At 35.2% G+C, this 23,980-nt stretch overlaps 1 protein-coding gene across 7 annotated transcripts in view; it reads right to left on the bottom strand.

The window, feature by feature from the left end:
• Nucleotides 1–23,980, bottom strand: part of LOC111866591 (ryanodine receptor) — a 256,073-nt gene that overhangs the window by 182,955 nt on the left and 49,138 nt on the right. For all 7 annotated transcript variants that reach the window (XM_033752340.1, XM_033752342.1, XM_033752343.1 and 4 more), the window contains 10 exons: nucleotides 22,381–22,456; nucleotides 20,590–20,702; nucleotides 19,784–19,889; nucleotides 18,117–18,210; nucleotides 16,554–16,736; nucleotides 16,124–16,295; nucleotides 12,831–13,000; nucleotides 9,972–10,096; nucleotides 2,708–2,908; nucleotides 1,792–1,961 (listed from right to left, as the gene is read on the bottom strand). In XM_033752340.1, coding sequence (XP_033608231.1) covers nucleotides 1,792–1,961; nucleotides 2,708–2,908; nucleotides 9,972–10,096; nucleotides 12,831–13,000; nucleotides 16,124–16,295; nucleotides 16,554–16,736; nucleotides 18,117–18,210; nucleotides 19,784–19,889; nucleotides 20,590–20,702; nucleotides 22,381–22,456 — 1,410 coding nt within the window. The remainder of the gene's footprint in view (nucleotides 1–1,791; nucleotides 1,962–2,707; nucleotides 2,909–9,971; nucleotides 10,097–12,830; nucleotides 13,001–16,123; nucleotides 16,296–16,553; nucleotides 16,737–18,116; nucleotides 18,211–19,783; nucleotides 19,890–20,589; nucleotides 20,703–22,380; nucleotides 22,457–23,980) is intronic.

Raw genomic sequence — 23,980 nt, 5'->3', positions numbered from 1 at the left:
AATTCCACGTTAATGTTACGTTAGTCTGTACTTAACTACGTATTTCACTAAAAAATGCAACATTTTAACTCGGTTTTTGGTAGATTTTTACGTGACTAACATAAGGCTACTGTGGAAGTGCCCATTTTGGTTACAACGACATTCATTTATAACGACACTATTTTTAGGTCTCTTTGATGATGTTATAACCAAGTTCTACTGTATTTTATTGGACCAACGACATAGTCATCATGAATCTGTAATGTGTGACATGTTTTACATATATCCAGCCCTACGGGAAGATGATTGGATCCATGACGTGAAAATAAATGTAAATGTAGTGTTCTGAATTTTCACACCACAAAAGAAGATAAAATGGATGATGTGAAGGAGAGGTTCTAAAAAGAACTAGAACATGTATTCCATTAATATCACATGAAAATTTTGCTAGGAGATTTCAATGCCAAAGTAGGTAGGAAAGATATTTTCAAAAAACAATTGGGAATGAGTGTTCGCATGAAATTAGTAACGATAATGGAGTGGTAAATTTTGTCACATCCAATAATCTGATTGTCAAAAGTACAGTGTTCCCTCATCATAAAATTCATAAATTTACTTGGAAATTTCCTGATAAAAAGGCTCACAATCAAATTGAATATATTTTGATAGACAGGAGATGGCATTCAAGTATACCTTACGTCTGATCGTTAAGGGTAGTAGATTGTGATACTGACCACTATCTGGTTGTGGCAAAAGTTAGGGAGACACTGGCAGTAAACAAACAATGCACAGATTTTGTATGGAGATGTTCAATCTCAAGAAATTAAATGAGGTAGGGGGTAAAGATCAGTATTGTGTTGAAATGTCAAACAGGTTCACAGCTTTGGAAAACTCAGACATTGAGGTGGACATTAATAGAGCTTGGGAAAATATTAGAGAGAACAATAAAATTTCAGCCGAACGGAGCCTAGGATATTATGAATTGAAGAAGCATAAATCATGGTTCAATGAAGGTTGCTCAAAATTATTAGAGCAATTAAATAAGCCAACCTGCAGTAACTACAGGATCCAAGAGAAATAAATTGGGATAATCTGAACAATATAAGACATGAAGCCAGGAGGTATTTCGGGAATAAAAAGAGGGAATATCTGAAAGAAAAAATTAATGAGCCTGCAATGAACAGTAAGAATTAGAACACTAGAGACCTTTATAGAGGATTAAATTAATTTAAGAGGGGTTGCTAATGTACAAGTAACTTAGTGAAAGATGAGAATGGTGATCTGCTTGCAGATTCCCATGCCATTTTGAACAGGTGGAAGGCATACTTCTTCCAGTTACTGAATGTACATTGAGTCAGTGATTCAGATTTTATATTCTATTATTCTTAAAAAGAAAGGGAACTGAGGAAGGCATTACTGCTCATTTTCATCAGTACACACAAGGAAAGTTGTTAACACATGCTGCATCAGAAACCTAAAAAATATCACAACATTTGTTATATTTGTGAAAGATATAAACATTCTTCAAAATCTATGTAAGTCGCTGTTATCCAATTAAGTGTTTACACATGAAAATCTACCTTCTATTGGAATCCATACATGACATTCAAAGGATTAATATCCTTTATTCTTTAATTGAAATGCAGAACAATTTATTGCATGCCAGTATGTCAGATGAAAATGCTGTAACTTAATTTGTAAAGATATTACCATGAATACTACATACACTAATTATTTCCTTTAATAGGGGCCTACTGACTACCTGTGCATTCTCATCCTTATCTTCAATATCAATTCATAACCAGTGCTTACCCTCATCATGTTCAGAGCTTCAGGAGAGTCAATTAGCACACAATGCAGCACATCCAACATTCCAGTACCTTCACCAGAAGCCTGTGAGCCCAATCTGCTAAACAACCAGTTCAATCTGTTTGTGTTTGCAAACTGGGTACAATTAGTGTGATTTCCCTTGATGATTGCAGCTGCACAGAAGTACAAAACAATAATAATACTGCATATTTCCTCTCTTAAAATGCATCTCGATGTATGATTCCATGGATACTTAATCTGGTAATCAATTAATAATGTTGAAATAATTTTGTGTTACCTACTGCACACTGTCTTTGTCAATGTATGCCATTATTTTCAAAACCTCCATTCATAATGGGGCATTACTAACATCATTAAAGTAATTGTGGTACCTAACACACACAGACAAAGAAACAGTTATGTTCTCTGAAGACAAAACAGATAGGAAAACACCATGCCAGTCACAGTGCTCTAATAAAATCCCTGAAATCTTTTCTCAGTTACATATAGAAGATACAAAGATGATCATAGAAGAGTATATGTGGATACTGTCACCAACTTCATTTCCACCTAAATACCTGGTAGAACAGTGTACTCAATATTTTCTTATCCAAGAGTTACTTCACAGCACTTTTGAGCCCATATATTTTATCATTCATGGTGTTATTAAATCAGCCATTTCTGCTTTAAGACCACTTTATAATTATGTAAATAAAATATACAATAATAATAATAATAATAATAACAATAACAATAACAATAATCACTATCTGTGCACCTTTTGCCTTCTGTGTACTATATTCATGTATACGTTTAGTTATTTGAGAGACTTCAAGAAGAGTAATCCTAGCAGNTGTCGATTGTTTCAATATTATGAACTATCATAAGAAAAGTGGATATATCACTCTTCATGACTCACCAAGCAATTGATACAAGTATCCAGAAATAACATCCCAATTCTGGCCTGCCTCATCACCTGACAAAGCCACCAGAAAACCTTGAGAGGTTATTACATTAATTTTGTCAATGGCTTCTAGAATTAGGTTCAGTATGCCTTCTTCTTGGAATAGGTCCTGCCGATTCCTTAGGGCACGAAGACGATTCTGTTTCTCTTCATGTTCTGGAAATTATAATACAACACAGATATAGCTTAAACTATGAAATATATCCTCTAACTTGTAAAGATGCAAAATAAATATAAATACAATGATTACCAACACTTGAGCAACAGTATCAACAACCACATTTCTAGAAGTGATATGTTAACAAAAACCTGTACTCATAATCCATTAGTAGTAGTATCACATTTATTTTCTTTAATATTAAATAATTCCAGGCTACTTTTCTTGAAAACTTTAAATAAGAAATGTAAAACATTCAAATTTGTCACAACATTTAAGTTTAGCATTATGTTTCCAACTTATTCTGAGAATGTACAAACACATAAAAACCACTGGACAATTTCCACATCCTGGTTTTTTTAACTTGTAGGGATATATATGGAAAATAAATGGACAATGACAATGACAATGACTGTTACACGATCTATAGCCAATAGACGAAGCACACAGAATCAAATTTTCTTTCATATACACATAAAAATATATGCATGACATAATTCCAGAATCAATGCTCAATCCACAAAGTAAGAAAAAAACAGCCTAATTCCTGTAATGAAAAGAAACTGAAAATTACATGACAAATCCATATAGAAGTTAAAAAATCTGGCTAAATGAAAGTTACTAGGAGGAGAAAAGCAATTAAACATGTTTCTTAATTGTAAAAGTAAAAAAAGAAAGCTATAACTGTGTTTAAATAATTAAGCACTATGCCATGAAGGCATATGGGGGAGTGGATGTATAGACCCACATTTTCTTGAGCTCGACACTAGCTGGAGGTGAGTGGGCAACTTCATGCCCTGGCTGCTTTACCTCCAGGGAAAGAGCCCCAGGTACCCATTGGATAGGAGGTTGGGTGGACCCCAGAGCCAGTCTGGATGACTTGGAGAAAAAAAAATTCTTGATCCTACCAGGACTCAAACTCCGTCCTCTTGGTCTAGGGTATCCAAACTATGGCCCGCGGGCCACATGCGGCCCGCGATGTGATTTTATCTGGCCCGTGAAAGAATTGTGCAGAAATGCGCCAATTGAACTAATTTTCCAATGAGTACTGGTAAATGTGATTCCGAGCTTATTAACCTGACATATTATATTGATATGTTTCTTACCGAGAGAAACCATCACGAACCACTTTTATCAGATACCGAGGGGCTTTGGAAATTAGCATTTTTTGCTGATCTGGTGAACCATATGAACCATTTGAATTTAAAGTTGCAGGGTGGAAATAACTTAGTCTGTGATTTATTTGCACTTATCAAGGCATTCAGAGCAAAGCTGATACTTCTGGAGAGCCAAGTGAAAAATTGTAACTTTGTTCATATGCTATACTGTGCAGAGTTGCATAAAAAGGATGAAGCAGAATTTCCTTCCTCGTTTGCAAATTTAGTCATTTCAGATTTGAAAGAACAATTTCTGAAGCGAATTCCTGATTTGGATTCCAGTGCTCAGGAAATTAGATTGTTTCAAAATCCGTTTGACTGTGATGCTGCAGATGTCCCAAGTCAAATTCAAATGGAAATTATTGAATTTCAGGAAAATTATCATATTAAAGACAAATACAAGGAAGGAAATTTGATCGAATTTTATAAATTTCTGAACTCTGAGCAATTTCCAAATTTAAAGAAATTTGCTTGTAAATTTATCTCCATTTTTGGGACGACATATCTGTGTGAACAAACTTTTTCCCAGATGAAGTACATCAAGTTGAAATACAGGGCAAATTTATCCGATGAACATTTAAAGTCGCTACTTGTGATTAGCGTTTCAAACTTTGAACCTCAATTTAATCAGATTTTAAGAATGCAAAAAGAGTTCCATCATTCACATTGGTTTTTTTTATAATTTGTGATGAAAATACATATGAGCATTTGCTGCTACTGTCTGTTGTCATTAATATACGATAATTTATTCTCACGTACTTTGTATTTAGTTTATGAAATTCTGTGCTTTCAATAAAACTCATATACCTAGAGTTATTAATTTCTCATTTTATCTGGCCCGTTGAAAGTGCTGAATTACCTAATGTGGCCCCTGGTTCGAAAAGTTTGGAGACCCCTGCTCTTGGTCATCCAGCCTGTAGCCAGTCACTATACTGACTATGCTAGTCCGGCTCACTAATTGTAATTTCTTTAAATTCACGAAGAAAAATTACAAGGTTTGCAGCTTTCGAAAACTTAGACAGTGAGGTGGATATTAATAGAGCTTGGGAAACTATTAGAGAGAATATCAAAATCAATTTGGATAAGTTTCAAACCAATAACTCTGTATGTCATTGGTACCAGAAGGAATGACAACCTTCATATACCTTCAACACATTTATTATCCTATCAGAGAGGGGTGTATTATTCAGGCATCAAGCTATTTAACACTCTGCCGTCAAATAAGACAGTTTTAAAATATGATAAAAAGCAATTTAGGTTTGTTTTATGAAATTATTTGCAAAGTAACACATTTTACTCTATTGCTGAATTTGTCGAGCATGCAAGGGGCTCAAAAGTTAAGAGTTAATAAATGGTCTGTGTGTGTGTGAATTATACATTGTTGAGACTTACTTGCTGTAAGTGTAGTAGTATGTATGATGTCTGTTTTTGTTATGAATTTTAATATTTTATAATGTAACTGTTTGGATGGTATGGCTTGCCAATGTGTGTGGAATGGCAAGGTGTGAATTTGACAGTGGTTCTTTCATGACCTATATGTGTTGCCCTGACAACTTGAGCTATCTGTGTGAGGCCTGATTATATATTTTATTGGACCAAGGTCAAATGATGTGTAGTCATTATGAAATTGTAATATGTGACATGTTTTACATCCAGCCCTGTGGAGAGATGACTGAATCCATGAAGTGAAAGTAAATGTAAATGTAAATATCAAATATCAAAATTTCGACCAAAAAGAGTCTAGGTTATTCTTTTGAGGTTGCGATTACTATTGCAAAGTTGAAAAAGTATAAACTGTCAAGTAGTGGTCAAATTAAGAACTAATTCAAGCAGGAGGTGAAACATTATGATCAGTGAAAGGGCTCTATTATTGTACCAATTTACAAGATAGGAGATAAAACTGGCTGTGGTAATTATTGTGGGATATCAATGTTATCAACTTCATATAAAATGTTATTCAATATCTTTTTCGGTATCAGACCCCGTGTTTGGTATGCTTCCTTCTTTTATACAATTTCGATTTTTCCAAAAATTCTGAAAGAGGACACATGTCTGCTCCCCCATCTATGCCGTTATCTATCTATAAATAAATTAAATTGAATGGGCGCGCGCACGACAACAAACTGTTGCTCGCGCACACAGAAATATGTACACCTACAGTTCAACCTTTTCAGTGAAATCTTTCTGCAACCAATATAATTTTACGTCAAATTAACTAATTATGATAGTTTTGAAATAACGTCTTTCTTTTATAAAACTGGTATATTCGCGCTATTTTTAAATGATAGTTTCTATTGGTCGGTTTGAAATTCCAACCAATAACCAATACCGGCCATTCCTACGCAAGCACTGAAAAAGCTGAAAAACACGAACAAGGTATAACAATAACATGCTTTAGCAAATAGGTTTTGAGATTCTCACGGTGTTGGTGGCAGTAGTTGTGAAGCGTTCTATCATCTGGGCCGCTGAACGTCAACCGAAATTTCGGAGGGACATGTCACCTCCATCTTCGGGGTCGAAGAATAATCCAAGCAGGAGGCCACCGTAACAGCACGTGGCACGCTCTGTACTGCTTACCACGTGCTTTCAAATTGATTGCTTATTTCGAATATTCTTCGATCGTGCAGTTGGAGAATACGTGTTCCTCCGAAACGCTGGTTGTCTTTCAAAGGATTACACAGCGTTATATCGGTTATATCGCACAAGACAGAACTCTTCATACTTTTCTATGTTCCAGCCGAACCACTTATGTTATGATTAGTTCTTTGTGGTTGTTAGCGGTTATTCAATATCGCTTTTAGCGTAGTACACTTCGAGAGGTCGTTGTGTTTATCACTGACTTTTAGGCTAACTTGATTTAAGATGTAATCCCCCTTGTTTTAAGGAAAGAGGAGGCGTACATTGAGTCCACTTCACCCAGTTCAAAAGGAAAAATTAAATTTCGTAGAAATTAATGCTGCTTCGCTCACTCTTTCCGCTCAGCTCAGCTAGGATTCCCTCCTTTCAGACTCCCTCGCAGTAGGGCGCAATAGAGTTTTTTGCTGAAGGCGGGAGATCTAAATAAGAGGAAATAACAGAACCACCGCGAATTAAGAACATTCCATTTGGTTCAACCTGAGATTAACCCTTACAAAGTGCTGTCCTGCCACATAGCAGTGAAGTATGTAAGTATGTTAAATACAGGATGTTTTTTAATAAACTTTACATGTTCACGGCTCTGAGCTTCACCGTGACCCATGCACCACCAGCTGCGAAGCGCACAAGAATTTTGCCGATGACTCAGCATGCCGATAACATTTGGAATGAAGGGAAGTTCTTATTTTGTTCACAGATCACAGGAGGTGTTGAAAATGCTGTCCCTCTACACACAGACATTCCTCACACCAGCAGAAGAGGTTTTGATTTACTTTCTGAAGATGATATGCAGGAATATTTCAAATTTCCCTACAAATGTTTTCTTCCAGTTTTTGCATTCACAGGTTACTGCTGTAAACTTTGCCCTTCAAATAACCCAAGAAGAAAAAATCACAAGGCTTAAAATCACCTAAATGTGCTGACCAAATATCACTGCTGTTAATTCTGTCCCTGAAAACATTGGACAAAGGCTGCATAGACATATGTGCCATGTGGGCAGTAGCTGAGTCTTGCTGAAAGCAGCCATAGAGTCTTCTTCTGTTAACTGTGGAAAGAACTGCTCAAGAATGACCTGTACATATCTCTGACAATTAATTGTTTTGTTAAAAAACACATGTCCAACAATCTTTCTTGCACTTAAAGCACACACTTGCACTGGACAGAGCATGGCTATGTGGGTTAGATGTGGATTCTGTGAACTCCAGTAGCAATTGTTTTGTGTATTTATGTATCCCTGAAAGTAAGACCATGCATCATCAGAAAAGCATGTCAATTGCAGATCAGTCTCACCTTCGATGACAGACTGTAGAAACCCACTGCAAGAACAAACTTTGCTAGCTGAATTGCATGGATTACTGTTGTTTTATAGGGTCTAAGTTTCAAAAATTGTTTTGCCATTCTTGAATTAGACTTTGACACTCAAGTTTCTTGAGCTAGACATTTCAGTGCTTTCATTTAGATGTATGTTCAAGTCTGGCCCCTATGTCATCTAACTTCTCCTCAGTAAGCGCTTGACGCTTATGTTTTGTTCTTTTGCCTATTCAGAGTCCCGTTGTTCTAAGTTTATTTACCAAATTATGAAGTGTTTGTCTGCTGGGAACTCTTTCATCATGAAATTAACATCAAAGTTTTCGCTGACACTCTCCAGCAGATCCATATTTCACGTATATGTCACAGAAATACACGTTGCTCTAAAGTATAGTGAACCATGTCGTACCACACTGCTGAGTAGCTGCTAACTGGGCACAAATGTCTCACGACACTGATAATTACTGCCTACTGCTGACAAATCATAAACAAACTCCCATGCATGAACCACACTGCCCACTGTGTACCAAAATGCTGTATAGAGGTCCATAAGTAAATTATTTTCGTTCATTCTAAATATTATCATCTGTCAAGCGTGCTGAGTTCTAGTCAAAATTTGCTTGCGCTTTGCAGCTGGTGATGCCCTGGTCATGGTGAAGAACTAAGCTGCGAACTCATCAATGGCTTTAGAAATGTCCCTGTAGATTTTAAATCGAATGATGAAGTGTGAGTTAAGTGGTTAGAATTTGCGGCCATATCTGTAATCCATGACAGCTAGAGTCCGAATGACTACAGATCAAATGCTAAGCTAAGCTTAGCAGAGTGGAATTAGTGTACACAGTCCTTTAGTATCCCCTGCAAGTGTAGGAAGGTGTACAGTTGACAAACTGGTCATTCCATTGAGACTAGGGTTAAGGAATCCCTATTAACCTGAGAAGAGAGAAGTCAGCCATGAAGGAACATAGCATTGACCTTAATCATTGTATCATACTTAACAAGACCAACATTATGGACAAGAAATCAAGGTGTAGGATGGGCTCATAGTGGAAGAGATGGAACTTGACCTCCACCCTGACAACATGAGTGGGAAGGGTGGGTTATCCCTGAGCAGGTCATGGAGACTCTTCCAGAAAAAGAAGGTTCTGGTCAAGGGCAATATGGTTACTTCCTCCTGAAGCAACATTCCTCTCTAGGGCGCTTTTTGTACTTCACTACTGCAGGGTCCCTGTGGATAATGGCTGCCTTTTCTTTCATTCCATTCCCCCCCGTGTGGAAAAATAATATTGTGGCTTGAATAGAGCTGAGCTGTCTTTAACAATATCATGGTCCTGAAAAAGGCCATTTTTCTGCTTCCCTTTCCTCTTGACTAGGGCTGGGCTCCATCTTGTCCCATCCTACCCATGTGCCTAAGTGACCACCTTCCTTTGAACCCACCTGTGTAATCCAATGAATTTCTCAACCTACACACTTTAACCCAAAGATGAAGGCAGTATGATCCTACAGAAAGTTGGCCTCTTCTGGCATGATGACATGGCATCATAACCCAGTAGACCACAATCACTAATTTTTAGTTTCCTACAAACAGTAATAACAACATGGTGGAAGATAAACTTGTGAGGTGTTAGTGACACAAACAGCACTATCTCATTCTGAAATGATGTGTAATAATATATCATCGAAGCGTAAGTAACTTAGCCAAGGTACATATTATGGCCTTCTGGGTTATGGCACCTTATAGTTGATGGTTACCAGCATTATAGAGGAACACAGTGCCTCCATCTACAAGGTAGAAAAGTGTTCCTCCAAAACATTGTTGCCCACTTGCCAGCCTGCATGATGTGATATCCCAGAAAACCATCTAAAGTAATCTTACATTTGTTGCACAGAGTAGATTTTAAATCATTTCATAGTATTATGGAATACCAAAGAAATGCAAATTATTAGCAATTTAATCATTACTTACCCATTTCTTCTCCAGGTTGTGCAAAATAGTTAATCAGATCTTCAAGACACATCACCATTTCACCTAAATTCACACAGTGGAAGAACACGGATGCACGTCTGTTAAGCTGTAGAGTTTCCAGGCCCCTAAATTAAGAATGCAGCTGTAATTAATGCTTTGGATATAATAGGAACCATGAGTATGTCCTCTGTGTGTGTGTGTCTGTTTGTGACAGAGAATTCATGTACTTATCTTTGATTTATTATTTATAAGAAAAGTGTGCTTTAATCGGTAAGTGCCAGCCAGCATACACAGTAGCCCCTGCACATCACTTTTACCATCTGACATATATCATACTAATGCTGTATACAGAGTTAAAATATATATGTGTTACAACACTCTGTGGTAGATAGGTTGGTTCAATGTGATCATATTTTGTTAATACACCCATATCTGGTAAAATGCTTTGTTTACGCACTAGGGACTTTGGTATGTGAAGGAGGACTCCCTTACCTCTTACCTCTGTAGCTTACTGGTGACATTTACCTAACATTTTTCCAAGAGACCTTACCTGAGCTGCTGGAAGTGGTGCCTTTGGAAGTCTGTCATGAATCTGGTTCCTGCATGATGGCGCCCCAACACACTGCACTAATGTTGTCCATGAGTATTTGGATGAAACCTTTGGTAATACATGGATTGAATATGGAGGCCCAATAATCTGTCCCCCTTGTTCCCCTGACTTGACTCCACTGGATTTCTTTCTATGGGGTTACATCCAAAGCCTGATGTACAAAACTCCAGTGGTGAGACAACATTATCTTGTGGCAAGAATCGCAGTAGCAGTCGGAACCATCTGGGAAATGCCGGGAATCTTTCAAAGAGTTCAGCATAGCATAACCAGATGGGCTAAAACATGCAATTAAGTCATCAGCCGCCATTTTGAGCAACTTTTATAATGTAAAACAACTATAACATCCCCTACAACATATGCATCCTCTAGGAAACTTTTGTGACCCTTAGTGCCAAAAGAAAGCATTTCCAGTAATGAGTATATTAACAAAATATGATCACATTGAACCCATCTATCTACCACAGAGCATAGCAACATATATTTATTTACATCCTTTATGTTAAGGTGTTCCGTTTTGTGCTTCCATCATAGAAATAGGTTAATTACTTGTTAATGACTGTCAAGTTATTGTAGGCATTTCCTGATATTGTTTCTTGAGACTAAGAAACTGTGCATTACTTTCCATGCTGAAGGCTGTGGTATCCACTACTAGAATGAAAAGCTCATTTTCTTACAAGTTTTGCTAAGGTAATTCAAAACAGTATTTATTAGCTTCAGATAGTGATAAGGAAAATTCTGTAGATGACTATGCACTAATATCACATCAGTGAACAATAATGATGATGAAAAGGCAGAAGAGATACTGGAGACAGAGTTTGAGAGGTCATGTCAAATTATGGGTGGCAGAGATAGAATTTCACTAATGAATTTGGGTCATGAAGTGTAGCAGAGAACACAATGACATTGTGGAAAGTTTTAAATTTTTCTTCAATAATAAATTTTGGGAGAACAGTTCTTATGCAGAACAATTCTGAATGTGCTAGTTGGCATGTGGCTCCTGTCTTGAGCCCTTCAAGACTGACCTCATCTTTCTGAATTACTAAGATAATGCAATTTGCATCTTCATGTGCTAGAAATATTAAAGTGTTTGCTTACAAAGTCTGAATTAAGTTTCATTAAAATTGTGGAAGTTGTAACAATGTTAATCCAAGTGTGTGTATGTTGCTTATTAAAGTCGTAATCATCGTCACCACCACCAACATGATTATCATCATCATCATGGATTAGGTCTGAATGACTTGTTTCTTCCTCTAGAAAAATATGTCAATCTTGTTCAAATATTGGACACCTCACGCTTTAAGTTGTTTATGAATATATCCTGTTTCTGTTCATACTTCTCCCCAGACCTAACTCTGTGTGCAAAAAATGTGAGCTACTATTCTCCTCGAAGAAAGCAGTCTTCTGGGATTTGGCACCGTGTATATGTGGTGTTAACCGACGTTTCGGAGGAACGTATCGCCTCAATCTTCAGTGTAGAAGAAAAAATATAAGAAATCCGCAAGCGAAGAGACCGTGAGAACCGGTAAAAGCAGACTGGTCTGCTTCCGGATTTCTTATATTTTTTCTTCTACCCTGAAGATGGAGGCGATACGTTCCTCCGAAACGTCGGTTAACACCACATATACACGGTGCCAAATCCCAGAAGACTGCTTTCTTCATAGTCACCGCCGTGAAAGCCTCAAATCTTACACACTATTCTCCTCCTCCTCTATTTCTTCAGATTCTTAGCTGCATTATCAGTGGTTCATGACCAAGCCTTCCCACATGGCCACTTCCTGCTGCTAGCACCATACCTTCCTCTTACCAGTTGCACAGTTAGATTGGTATGTGATAGAACATGGTCTTTCCATAGAGATCTATATATATTTTAGAATTCTGGTATTCAAATTTAAAAAATCTCAGTTCACTTTATAATAAACGTCAGTACGAAGTTACAGCTGTCCTGAAGTTATGATTTGGTCTGCAACTCACTCTGTCATCCAGTTTCCAACATTTGATCACCAAGTACACCTATTCGTTGTGTATCTTACACATAAACTTAATTATGTGACATATAATAATTATTAGGATTGCACTTTTTTAAAATTTTCAGTTTATTCAATTTAATTCATCAGAACACCATATCTGAGACTGGACTTCAGTCCTTATCTGTAACAAGTTTTTAGTATTTCAGAAGAGTACATGAAATTTTAATTGATCAGAAGTAAACTAATCTGTCTGCATTTTTGCTGTCCTCAAAAATTACGTACGTGATAAAGTTGGTGAAGAGGGAACTGCACTTTCGAATCACACGAGCTGTTCTTGATTCTTCTTCCTGACTGCGGCTGAAATCTAAGCCATCATCCATCTTTCCTTCCTCATGGAGTATAGCTTGCTTCTCCTCAACTTTACCAACTCCTTTCTTTTTTGTCTCATAAGACTGAAAGAAAGAAGGTACAGTATTAAAAAAATATTTTTATAATATTCTTATCTTAGAGTGAATGTTAATAGTGGCAGAATCTATCTACTTAAAAAAATATGTTTAAAATATTCATTTATTTTCATGGGTTCAATTATATTTTGTAATAATTTAGTGTAGTCTCATAAGACTGAAAGAAGGAAAGTACGGTATAAAAAATATTATATTTTTATCTTAGGGTGAATGTTAGCATTGACAGAATCTATCTACATAAACAATGTGTTCAAAATATTCAGCCATTTATTGTCATTATTTTAATTATATTTATTATTAATTTAGTGTATTATGTTATTTTTAAGGAGCATATATTTAGTATTTTACTAACTGAGAAAGTTCACAGTTCTTACATTCTCCTTCCATTAATATTTTTATATGTAAAAGAATATTCCCCCTTACAAAGGCATTCATCTGGAGAAACTATTTTAAATGGTCCATCTTATCAGTTGCAGTAGGGGTACGTGGTAGTGTAGTCGGTTGAGGCACTATGCTACAAGCTGGAAGGATGTGGGTTCAATTCCTGATGATGTCATTGGATTTTTCAGTTAACCTAATTTTTCCAGCCACACTTTTGTTCTGGGGTTGACTTAGCCTCTAACAGAATTGAGTACCTGGAATCTTCCTGGGGGTAAAGGCCAGCCAGCACATAGGCTGGCAACCTCACTGCCATCTGTGAGCCAGTTATCTAGAACATGTGGGAGCCTCAATGTCTCTCAACCCTATGGGCCTCCCCAGCCTGTTACAGGGATAGCTTTTAGCAGTTTCAGTAATAGGGCATTTATTTTTGCTGTCATCAAATGTTAGACTATTAATGTATTTTTTTCACAGAAAAATGATTTTCAGGCATACTTGTGAGTGTCATTGTTTTCACTTATTTAGAATCAGCCTTTATTATTCATCATAAACATTTCACATTTTGTTGCTGTGAATTTATTAATGTAGGAAGCAAAAGCCATTGAAAATGTGGCACAGTTAAAATGTTTGAGAACAGCAGTAACAAATCAGTATTTGATTCAGGAGGAAATTAAGATGAGATTGAATATGGGTAATGCATTTTGTCTTCTTGTCTGTTGTCTAAAAACATAAAAACTACAATATAAAAACTCTAATTTTGCCTATGGTTCTGTATGGGTCTTCAATATTAAGCGAGGAACATAGACTGAGTGTGTTTGAGAACAGGGTGCTGAGGAGAATATCTGGACTGAAGACGGATGAAATGACAGAAGGTTAGGGAAATTGCATAATGAGGAGCTTCATAAATTGTACTCTTCCCCAACTATAATTAGAATGGTCAAGTCAAGGAGGATGAGATTGATGGGGAATGTAGCATGGATGGGGGATATGATATATGAATATAGGATATTTGTGGGGAAGCCAGAAAGAATGAGACCGAGATGTGGGAGGGTGGTTAATATTAAAATGGATCTTAGAGAGATAGGTTGTGGTGGTATGGACTAGAATGATCTAGCTCAGGATAGGGACCAGTGGAGGGTTCTTGTGAACAAGGTAATGAACCTTTGGGTTGCATAAAATCCTGGGAAGTTTTTGAATAGCTAAACACCTGGGGCACGTGGTGGCGTAGTTAAGGCACTATGCTACAAGTCGGAAGGTTGTGGGTTCAGATACCGATGAGGTCATCGGATTTTTTTCAGTTGACCTAATCCTTCTAGCCACACTATGGCCCTGGGGTTTACTCAGCCTCTTAACAGAAATGAGTATCGGGAATTAAANTGGCATACTTGTGAGTGTCATTGTTTTCACTTATTTAGAATCAGCCTTTATTATTCATCATAAACATTTCACATTTTGTTGCTGTGAATTTATTAATGTAGGAAGCAAAAGCCATTGAAAATGTGGCACAGTTAAAATGTTTGAGAACAGCAGTAACAAATCAATATTTGATTCAGGAGGAAATTAAGATGAGATTGAATATGGGTAATGCATTTTGTCTTCTTGTCTGTTGTCTAAAAACATGTTCCAGAGAGCTCATGAATGGCAGGTATGCTAAACCTTAATATTATAGCTATAGCTACAATTCTGGGTGCTGCACAGTGACAGTACAGGAATTTCTAGATCTGTGCAGTAGTCATGTTCTGAAAGAAAAATAAATCTGTAGAGAGTTAAATTGCATTAACAAAACATAATTTTCCCCTAAGAAATCAGTTGAAATGTCTGGGATCTACTACAAAAAGTATAAGAATATTCTTGCCATTGCATAAAGTGATTGTCTTGTGCAGTAGAGTACATTATTTTTTGTAGTTATTTACTTTGAAGAAAGAACATTACAAGTTGCTAAGAAATTGGATGGCATAATGTCCTTGAGATGTGTACAGGAAATTTGCACAACTAATTGAAAACCATTTTCCTGCTTGTCCGAAGACACATTCTGTCTGTCTCAAACATTGAGAAATGTTAGCAATATGTATTTAAAAAATTCATGAATAATTTTAGAAAAACAGACATGGTTTATAGAAATAATAAAGTTATAATAAGAATCAACACTCATTCTCACAATAAACGGTTTGCTGAGGAATGGTTGAGTGATTTGATGGATAAGTCATTGAGTTGTATGGAGAGATGGCTGAAGATGGTGCAGGTGGTTTCGGTGGTAGATAAGGGGATATAACTGGTTGAAATAATCAGCGGTATTGAATTTTGCATTTATGGTCATTGAAGTTAATGGTAAAATTTCACTAGAGGTATTTGGTGAATCTGTTAGCCATGACTTCTTTAAAAATCAACCATCCTTAATTAATTCCCAGCTTCAGATTTCTCACGCAACAGTATATAAGCAGAAGAGGTTGCATGGCTAAGCCAAATTTCCCCTTTAGCCCTTGCATTTCTCCACCCCACCCCCCACACAATTCTCCACTGCCTTTTTATTGTCACTCTCGATTTTCAGCAAGCAGTTTTTTATTAATGTGAGTGCTATTAATTGTTATCAATCTAAGTTCATTGCATCAATATTAAATTACATTTTTTTAAACTTACATATAACAAGGAATACCTGCACTGTGTTTATTGCTACATAATTGGTTACTTAGAAAGTAAGGGACAACTGTCACCTTAACTGCTATGTACACAGACCTTATATGACAGCCACAGTCCTGATTCTGAGTGTTGTACAATTACAGTACTATCACCATACTTGATGATGGGAGCACCAATAACTTCCAGGTCTTTTTCTTCCAGGACCACTTTCTGATCATCTTTCTCTTGTCGCAGGCAGAATGTGGATGTGGCAAGTGTAGCATCATCTCTGTGTGTACAAATGTAAAATATTTTATTGAACTTTCAGCAAAAAACTAACTCCATACTTACAAAGCATAAGCAATCAATGCCACTGTAGCTCTTTATTGTTTTCATTTGTGCTAGTAAAAACAAATGTTCAGTAATGCTAAAACAAAAGTTTACCATTGGACACCAATCCTGAGCCAGTTTCATACTTGCAACCATTTCCTCTAACATCCAAACTTTTCTTAGCCTATTGTAATAGTATTTTGAAATTTTGACTTACTTTTTTACCAGATACAGCTCATTGTTCTCATTTACTCCCAAATATCGGCCAGTGGTAAGATGACGGATTCTCATTGGATGATACCAGTTGATGAAGCCACCAGCCCATTTGGTTCTAGCCAGCTCAAGTCGCCACAGTGATCTGGCTTGACTCATTACACTGCCACCCTCATAAATAACAATACTGAAAAAATAGATGTCAGTTACTAATACATGTATAAAGTTGATCATCACCATGACCACTCAGTCAAAGGTTTGTATCATCCACTGGTCAAATTCTGAGATCATAGGTTTGAATCCCATTTGGGAATGGCTGTGTGTCTAGATTTTTCTGTCGTTTTGCCCTGTATAGGTCTAAATATCACAATGGGCCAGTAACCCATTGAGCAGTCCTAACATTCCTGAATGATATGTTGTTTCAAAATTAAGTCTGAATCACAGCAGGGTCTAATCTATAAAACCTAAAGAATGATACTAAGTAGTAAGTAATAGTCATCTCGAAATTATCCCACATTTTTCAAAATAATTCTTTAATTATGAAAAGTGATTAAAACTAACTTATTTTCTATTAAGATGTACTTTATTGTGTTATTAACACAGCTTTGACAGCTACCTAGCTTTGGTAACATTGTGTTTTTAACCAAAAAAAAAATAGACTAAATGAAATATGTCTGACATACATGTCAATTTAATATTGCACCATCCTCACAAACCTTTAGTCTTAATGGAAATACAATTATTCAGATTATGTAAAGTGAAAGTAATTGTGTTACTAGAAGTACGGAAGTATGTGTGTGTGTATAAGAGGGAGGGAATAAAAATTTCATGGTGGTACTATATTGAACTATTATAGCAATAAACACAGAACATTATTTTAGTCAGTTTTAGTTCATAAGAATCCTCTGTACCTAGGTCTAAGTTCCAGTTCTTAAGAAATGAAGTTAATATGTGGGTTTATGAGTTAGAATAGCATTATGTTTATTATATTAAACAAGAAATGATAACATACTTGCAGAATAGAGAAAGAAAACATGTTTAAACTACATTTGTTAAAAGAAAAAGTGATCATGTCTGTGCTTTGTAATGCAGCATTTCATGTGTGAAACACCTACCTCAATTGTGATAAATGTGTTATACAACCATAGTGAAAATGTTGTAATTCTGCTTACTTTCAAGAATGAATAACAATACATACTGAAATAAGTGCTAATGCAGTCAGTGATTGTGAATATATAAACCTTATTTTAAAATATTACTTAATCACTTTTTTTTAGTAATGTATTTTACTTACTTGTAAACGAGTTCCATAAGCTACAGTGTCAAGAATGGCCAACATCTGAACAAAGAGATTGCTCAATTCACTTCCTTATTCTGATGATTTTTAAGCAACATTTAGTATTAGGCTTAATTCCATTTTCCAAACTCGTCTATTTGCAACTCTTTTCAAAATGAAAAGTATCATATATGAAAATGTAAAAATTAAAACATTTCCTTTAAACTGCACAAGGAACTATTGTTAATCTAATAATTTCATTTCATATTTTCAATAACAGACATGTCTTACTTTTGACCAGGTTGATCAGTCCAAGTAGATGGAATGGTGAGACATTCATCACCTCCATGGAAGAACCTTAATACATCACCACCAAAGACATAACCTGAAATGTGAGTGTGCAATGTTTCAGTTATATTTTACAGTTCAGATAACATTAAATCATTTATGGATGAATGGAAGTTGGATTGTTGAAAAATGAGGGAGCACGACTTGTAGCATAGTACCATAAAGTAATGAAAGAAGTTAAACCCAGTCTTCAGTTTTTTCCTCATACTGTATCTAGTGGACTAGAGTGAACTGAGTGCATTGTTCTCTGAATTGAAATAGATATAATTTTGAGGCTGGTTTAAATAAATTATTTTAGGTCGATTAATGTTCTGTTTCTAGTCTCAATAGGAAAAAAAAAAGTTGTATTTCTTAAGTAGTAGTAGTAGACAGTGTGAAAGTATCATTGACTTCTGTCAAAATCTGTGGCAGATTTAACCATGTGGAAGATGTGGATTATTTGTTGTTAATCATTTGGATAAGTTTCAAACCAATAACTCTGTATATGTCATTGGTACCAGAAGGAATGACCACCTTCATATACCTTCAACACATTTATCATCCTATCAGAGAGAGGTGTACTATTCAGGCATCAAGCTATTTAATACTTTGCTGTCAAATATCACAGTTTTAAAAAATGATAAAAAGCAATTTAGGTTTGTTTTATGAAATTATTTGCAAAGTAACACATTTTACTCAATTGATGAGTGTGTTGAGCATGTAAGTGGCTCAAAAGTTAAGAGTTAATAAATGGTCTGTGTGAGTGATTTATACATTGTTGAGACTTGCTTGTTTGTAAGTGTAGTAGTATGTATGATGTCTATTTTTTGTTATGAATTTTAATATTTTATAATGTAACTGTTTGGATGTGTGTGGAATGGGAAGGTGTGAATTTGATTGTGGTTTTTCCATGACCTATGTGTGTTGTCCTGACAACTTGAGCTCTTCTGTCTCAGGCTTGATGTTATATTTTATTGGACCAAGGACGAATGATGTGTAGTCATCATGCATTTGTAATATGTGACATGTTTTATATCCAGCCCTATGGGGAGATGATTGGATCCATGAAATGAAAGATAAATATAAATGTAAACAAATATAAAAAAATGTTCATTTTCTTCTGTAGTGTGCTATTCTATAATTGTTAAAATTTCACTTCCTATATATGTGTACATTAGCTATTAAATGAAGATGAGTTTGATATTAATATTATGTAATGAGTTTTGTGTAAGATCATTGAATGTCTTGTTTTGAATTTCAATATATTTTGAAAAAAAAAATGCTTAAAAGCACAGACTCTGTTATTACATGTTTATCTCAAATTAAAGTTACATCAGAATGGAAATTCATGTCATCCTAAATAAAATTTCCTTGTTAAGTCAAGATTCAAACTTGAAAAATTGTTACTGGGGATTTTAATCTAATGAGATAGCTTGTTGTACATGTCAAAGAAATCTTATTAACTCAGTTATGTTAACAAATATATTTTTAGTACAAAATTGCATATGATGAACAGTGATGTCAAGCCTTTGTTCCAAATATTCATCTGTACATTTTCCCTAATCATAATTACATTCCAGTGAACGGATAACTGACTTAACACTAACAGTATTGCAGTCTTGTATACCTACCTACATACTTCATCCTGCTAATGCCAGTTCCATATGGTTGCACAGACCAATGAGTTACATGGAAAGATGCATTCACTACAGACAAGTCATTTTCTTTTGCTGTATGCTAAAAATGAAAATAAGTGTAGAAGAAAATCATTACAGCAGCAGATTCCACAATATTTTGGCTATATTTTAAACTCTCAGTTCAAAAATTGTGTTGAATAATGTCTCTGATTTCATACAGATTACATATTATAATGTACAGCTCTAAGATTGTGTTGTGCTATTCGTTGTTTTTGGGTATACCATGCTGTGTAAGGTATTATTTTTATATGCATATGTAACTGTATTACACTAAATAAACAAAACAGTTGTGTTAACATTTCATTAACTTCTAAAATATAATTCTGTAATGTTCTGCAAAATCTTGTTATTGAATGTCAGATGTGTATGAATATTTGATTGCAAGAGGGTTAGGTGTGGGTAGGTAAATAGTATACATGTAACTTAAATTGTATTATATTTTAAGTGAAAGAGAAATGTGATATTCTAAATTTTAGATGTTTTCTTCCATTGTCTACAGAAATTTCACCAATTCTCATTTTCATTTAACTAACCTAATCATGATTTATATTTGATAATAGTGACTAAGTCTGCAGATGTGTTTTGTCCAGAGTGATTTCAGTGATACTTATTAGAATTACAAAAACTGTCAAGAAGTATCTTGTTACTGGTTTCTGTTCAAAGTCACCATCATATGTTTTATTTGTTACTTAAAAAGAGAGAATTCTGTCAGACATATGAACACAGTTTATATAACTTACTAGATATCGCTCTGTGGCTACAGACACTAAAATAAGGTCATCACCAACTCTCACTTTCTCACCCTCAGATCTTTGTTTTGATGCAGGATGAACAGTCCACCAACAGGCTTCACCTATGTGCAAGAAAGAAACACACACACACAAAATTAACTAAACATTGAATATGGTGATGTGATGCAATTGGATTGATTAGATGCTCTCCTCTCCTCTCCTTGCAGTTCACATTAGTGAGAAGGAAGTATAACACCAGAAATTACTATGCACTTGTCAGCCCTCTTGCTTCATATTTTTGAGATACCGTATTCAGATTTATGAGAATTCTGATTGAGGTTTTTCATAGGTTTCCTCAATTGCTTCAGAGCTGTAAAAAGTATCTTGAAACTCACATGATCCTGAATCGAATTCACCATATATAACAGTTCCATCATTGAATTTGAAGGTACATACAGAAATCACTGCACCTTCATAATAGCAAATACTTTTATAGTTTGATTGCATTCATCTTCAGGAGGTCACTGTTGTGAGTTTATTTCTGCTCTCATAATTTTTTTTGTATATAAAGCAAAGTGACAGAACTAAAATGTGATAAAACATGAAGGATAATTTTTTGATTGATGACAAAAAATAACATATAATTTCATTCTCAATTATTACCTCATTTAGTAGCTGATTTTTTAATTTATTAATTTCTAACAAAGTTGTACAGTATGCAGCTGCATACTGCTAGAGAAAAAGCTTTGATTATAATTATTGTCTCTGAAATGTATATGCTATTTCACTTTCACAGTGTTTTGGTTTATGAGACTACGACAAATTAATTACATTTGCCTCAGCGGTAAGAATAGCATCAGATGTTATAAAAGAGTAAAAACTGAGAATTACGCCTTCCACATATTTCTTGTGACTTGTAATACCTAAATATATTTCAATTTGCATGCATTAATTTAACTGCTCTGACATTAAGGGAGGAACATAGACTGAGGGTGTTTGAGAACAGGGTGTTGAGGAGAATATTTGGACCAAAGAGAGATGAAGTCACAGGAGTTTGCAGAAAACTGCATAATGAGGAGCTTCATAACTTGTACTCTTCTCCAAGTATAATTAGAATGATCAAGTCAAGGAGGATGAGGTTGGCGGGTCATGTAGCACAAATGCGGGAGATGATGAATGCGTATAGGATATTGGTGGGAAAGCCAGAAGGAAAGAGACCACAGGGAAGACCAAGGCATAGGTGGGTGGACAATATTAAAATGGATCTTAGAGAGATAGGATGGGATGGAATGGATTGGATAGATCTGGCTCAGGATAGGGACCAGTGGAGGGCTCTTGTGAACACGGTGATGAACCTTCAGGTTCCATAAAATGCTGGGAAATTCTTGAGTAGCTGCAGAATTGGCGGCTCCTCAAGAAGGGCTCAGCTCCATGAGTAAGTAAGTAAGTAAGTAAGTAAATGTATCTTTATATGAGTATATCAGTATGCCTGATTTGATATGCTAATTATAATTAACAATAAAAATGATTTGGTTTGTTCATTTTCTTAATTACTGTTGGATAACTATGAAACATTTAATTCTGAAAATGATAAAAATCATCCATTTTACGGTCATCTGAGTTAAACGTTGGTACCAACCCACCATGCTACACACTTTATCATAACACAGAAGATCAAAATAAAAGTCTTCACTGCAATGAAATGAAAGGTATATTTAGACCTTTTGAGAGAATAATTCAATGATTTATTCTTAAAATAAAGTAAATATTTTTCTTGAAATTAAAATTATAGGTACATACCTTGGGAATGTTCCTGGAGACCCACATCAAAGGCTAATTTATCATTGGAAGAGCTGGTTGATAAACAGGCCAAATACTGCAAAGTAAAATGTAAAACTTTTGCACTGGTCCCAAAATAACAAGGTGATCTCATGAGCCTCCTAACGAAAATTAAGCAAGATACACAGACACATACATAGCTAGATGCACAGACACAGACAGATACACAGATGACCTCATAAGCCTTCTTTTATTTTATCAAAATAAGGAAAGTAGGCAAAGACTGGTCATTCATGGAATGCAATATGACTGTCACCTTTCAGAGCTAGGATATGGAACTGGAAAGTATTTAACATGTGTAGATACTTGCATACGTCATTGATTACCATGTAGCATCTAAGTTGCAGGCACATAATGTAGAAAAATACTGTTCTCAAATCACTGAAAGGAACTGGTTGACATGATTTGCTCATGCTATAACCTTCCTTTAGAAACATCCGTAAATAGTGATAAGGATAACTATGATTATTTAGAAGCCTAGGCAGCAGTTTCTTTTTCTTTGCTGAAAATATATGGCTTTAATATCATATGAAAGTGGTATTTCTTATAGTCTTCACAGAACATTTTAGCGAGAGCAAAAGACATTATTTTCCTCATCCATGTAATGCCATGAAACTGGAGAAATATCACTGTATAGAGTGAAGGCATATTACATGACAGCACAGTTCATGAAAATGAAATGCAAAAGAATATACATTCAGACATTTTCAAATTCATAGAGGTTCTTTTTATTTCCATATTAGTTTTAAGCTTAATATCTTTTGCTGGATTTATTGTTTTAATGTTTGCATTACCTTAGCATGGAAGACAAATTTTTTGTTTAAATTAACTTTCTATCATATGATGTAGTGGGGGGCTCAACCACACCTGAGCCTTGAGCCTCAGGAGAGCTCATTCTACCTTCAAGTAAACTAAATTTAACTGAAAAATTATTAACTTTAGATCTCAATTTTTATTTCCCTACCACATCTATCCATTTCTTATTCAATTCAATTCTTTATTATTTACGTGCCAAGTCAACGGCCGCAAGGCCAATTACAGACTTAGCACAGTGTAGATGAAATTAATTACGTGTAACATTATACAAACATTAGTCAAACACATTATAAGTCAAAAATAAATTACAGGCAATTTCTTGGGTAAACACAATAATGAATAAAAATAAACAAACAAGCAAATAAATGATAATAATAACAATAATAATAATAATTCCATTATTATAAAACTAAGTGTTATTTAGTAGTGAAAAAGAAACATTAATATTTAATTAATAATTCAATTCAATTCTTTATTATTAGTGTGCCGAGTCAACAGCCGCAAGGCCAATTACAGACACAGCACAGTGCAGATAAATGAATTACATTATAGTCAAACTTATTAAAAGTCACATACAAATTACAAGTAAGTACTTGGAAGAATTCATAATGAATAAAAGTAAAAGTAAAAGTAAACAAACAAATAGCTGATATGGAATGAAACATAAATATTTAATAAAAATACTAACAGTTATACTATATTTAAAATTTGTTTGGATAGAACATTCCTGGTTCCAAATACGTCA

The sequence above is a fragment of the Cryptotermes secundus genome, unplaced genomic scaffold (assembly GCF_002891405.2).
Source record: "Cryptotermes secundus unplaced genomic scaffold, Csec_1.0 scaffold680, whole genome shotgun sequence".
Taxonomy (NCBI): domain Eukaryota; kingdom Metazoa; phylum Arthropoda; class Insecta; order Blattodea; family Kalotermitidae; genus Cryptotermes; species Cryptotermes secundus.
This window is presented reverse-complemented; position numbering and strand designations above follow the sequence as displayed.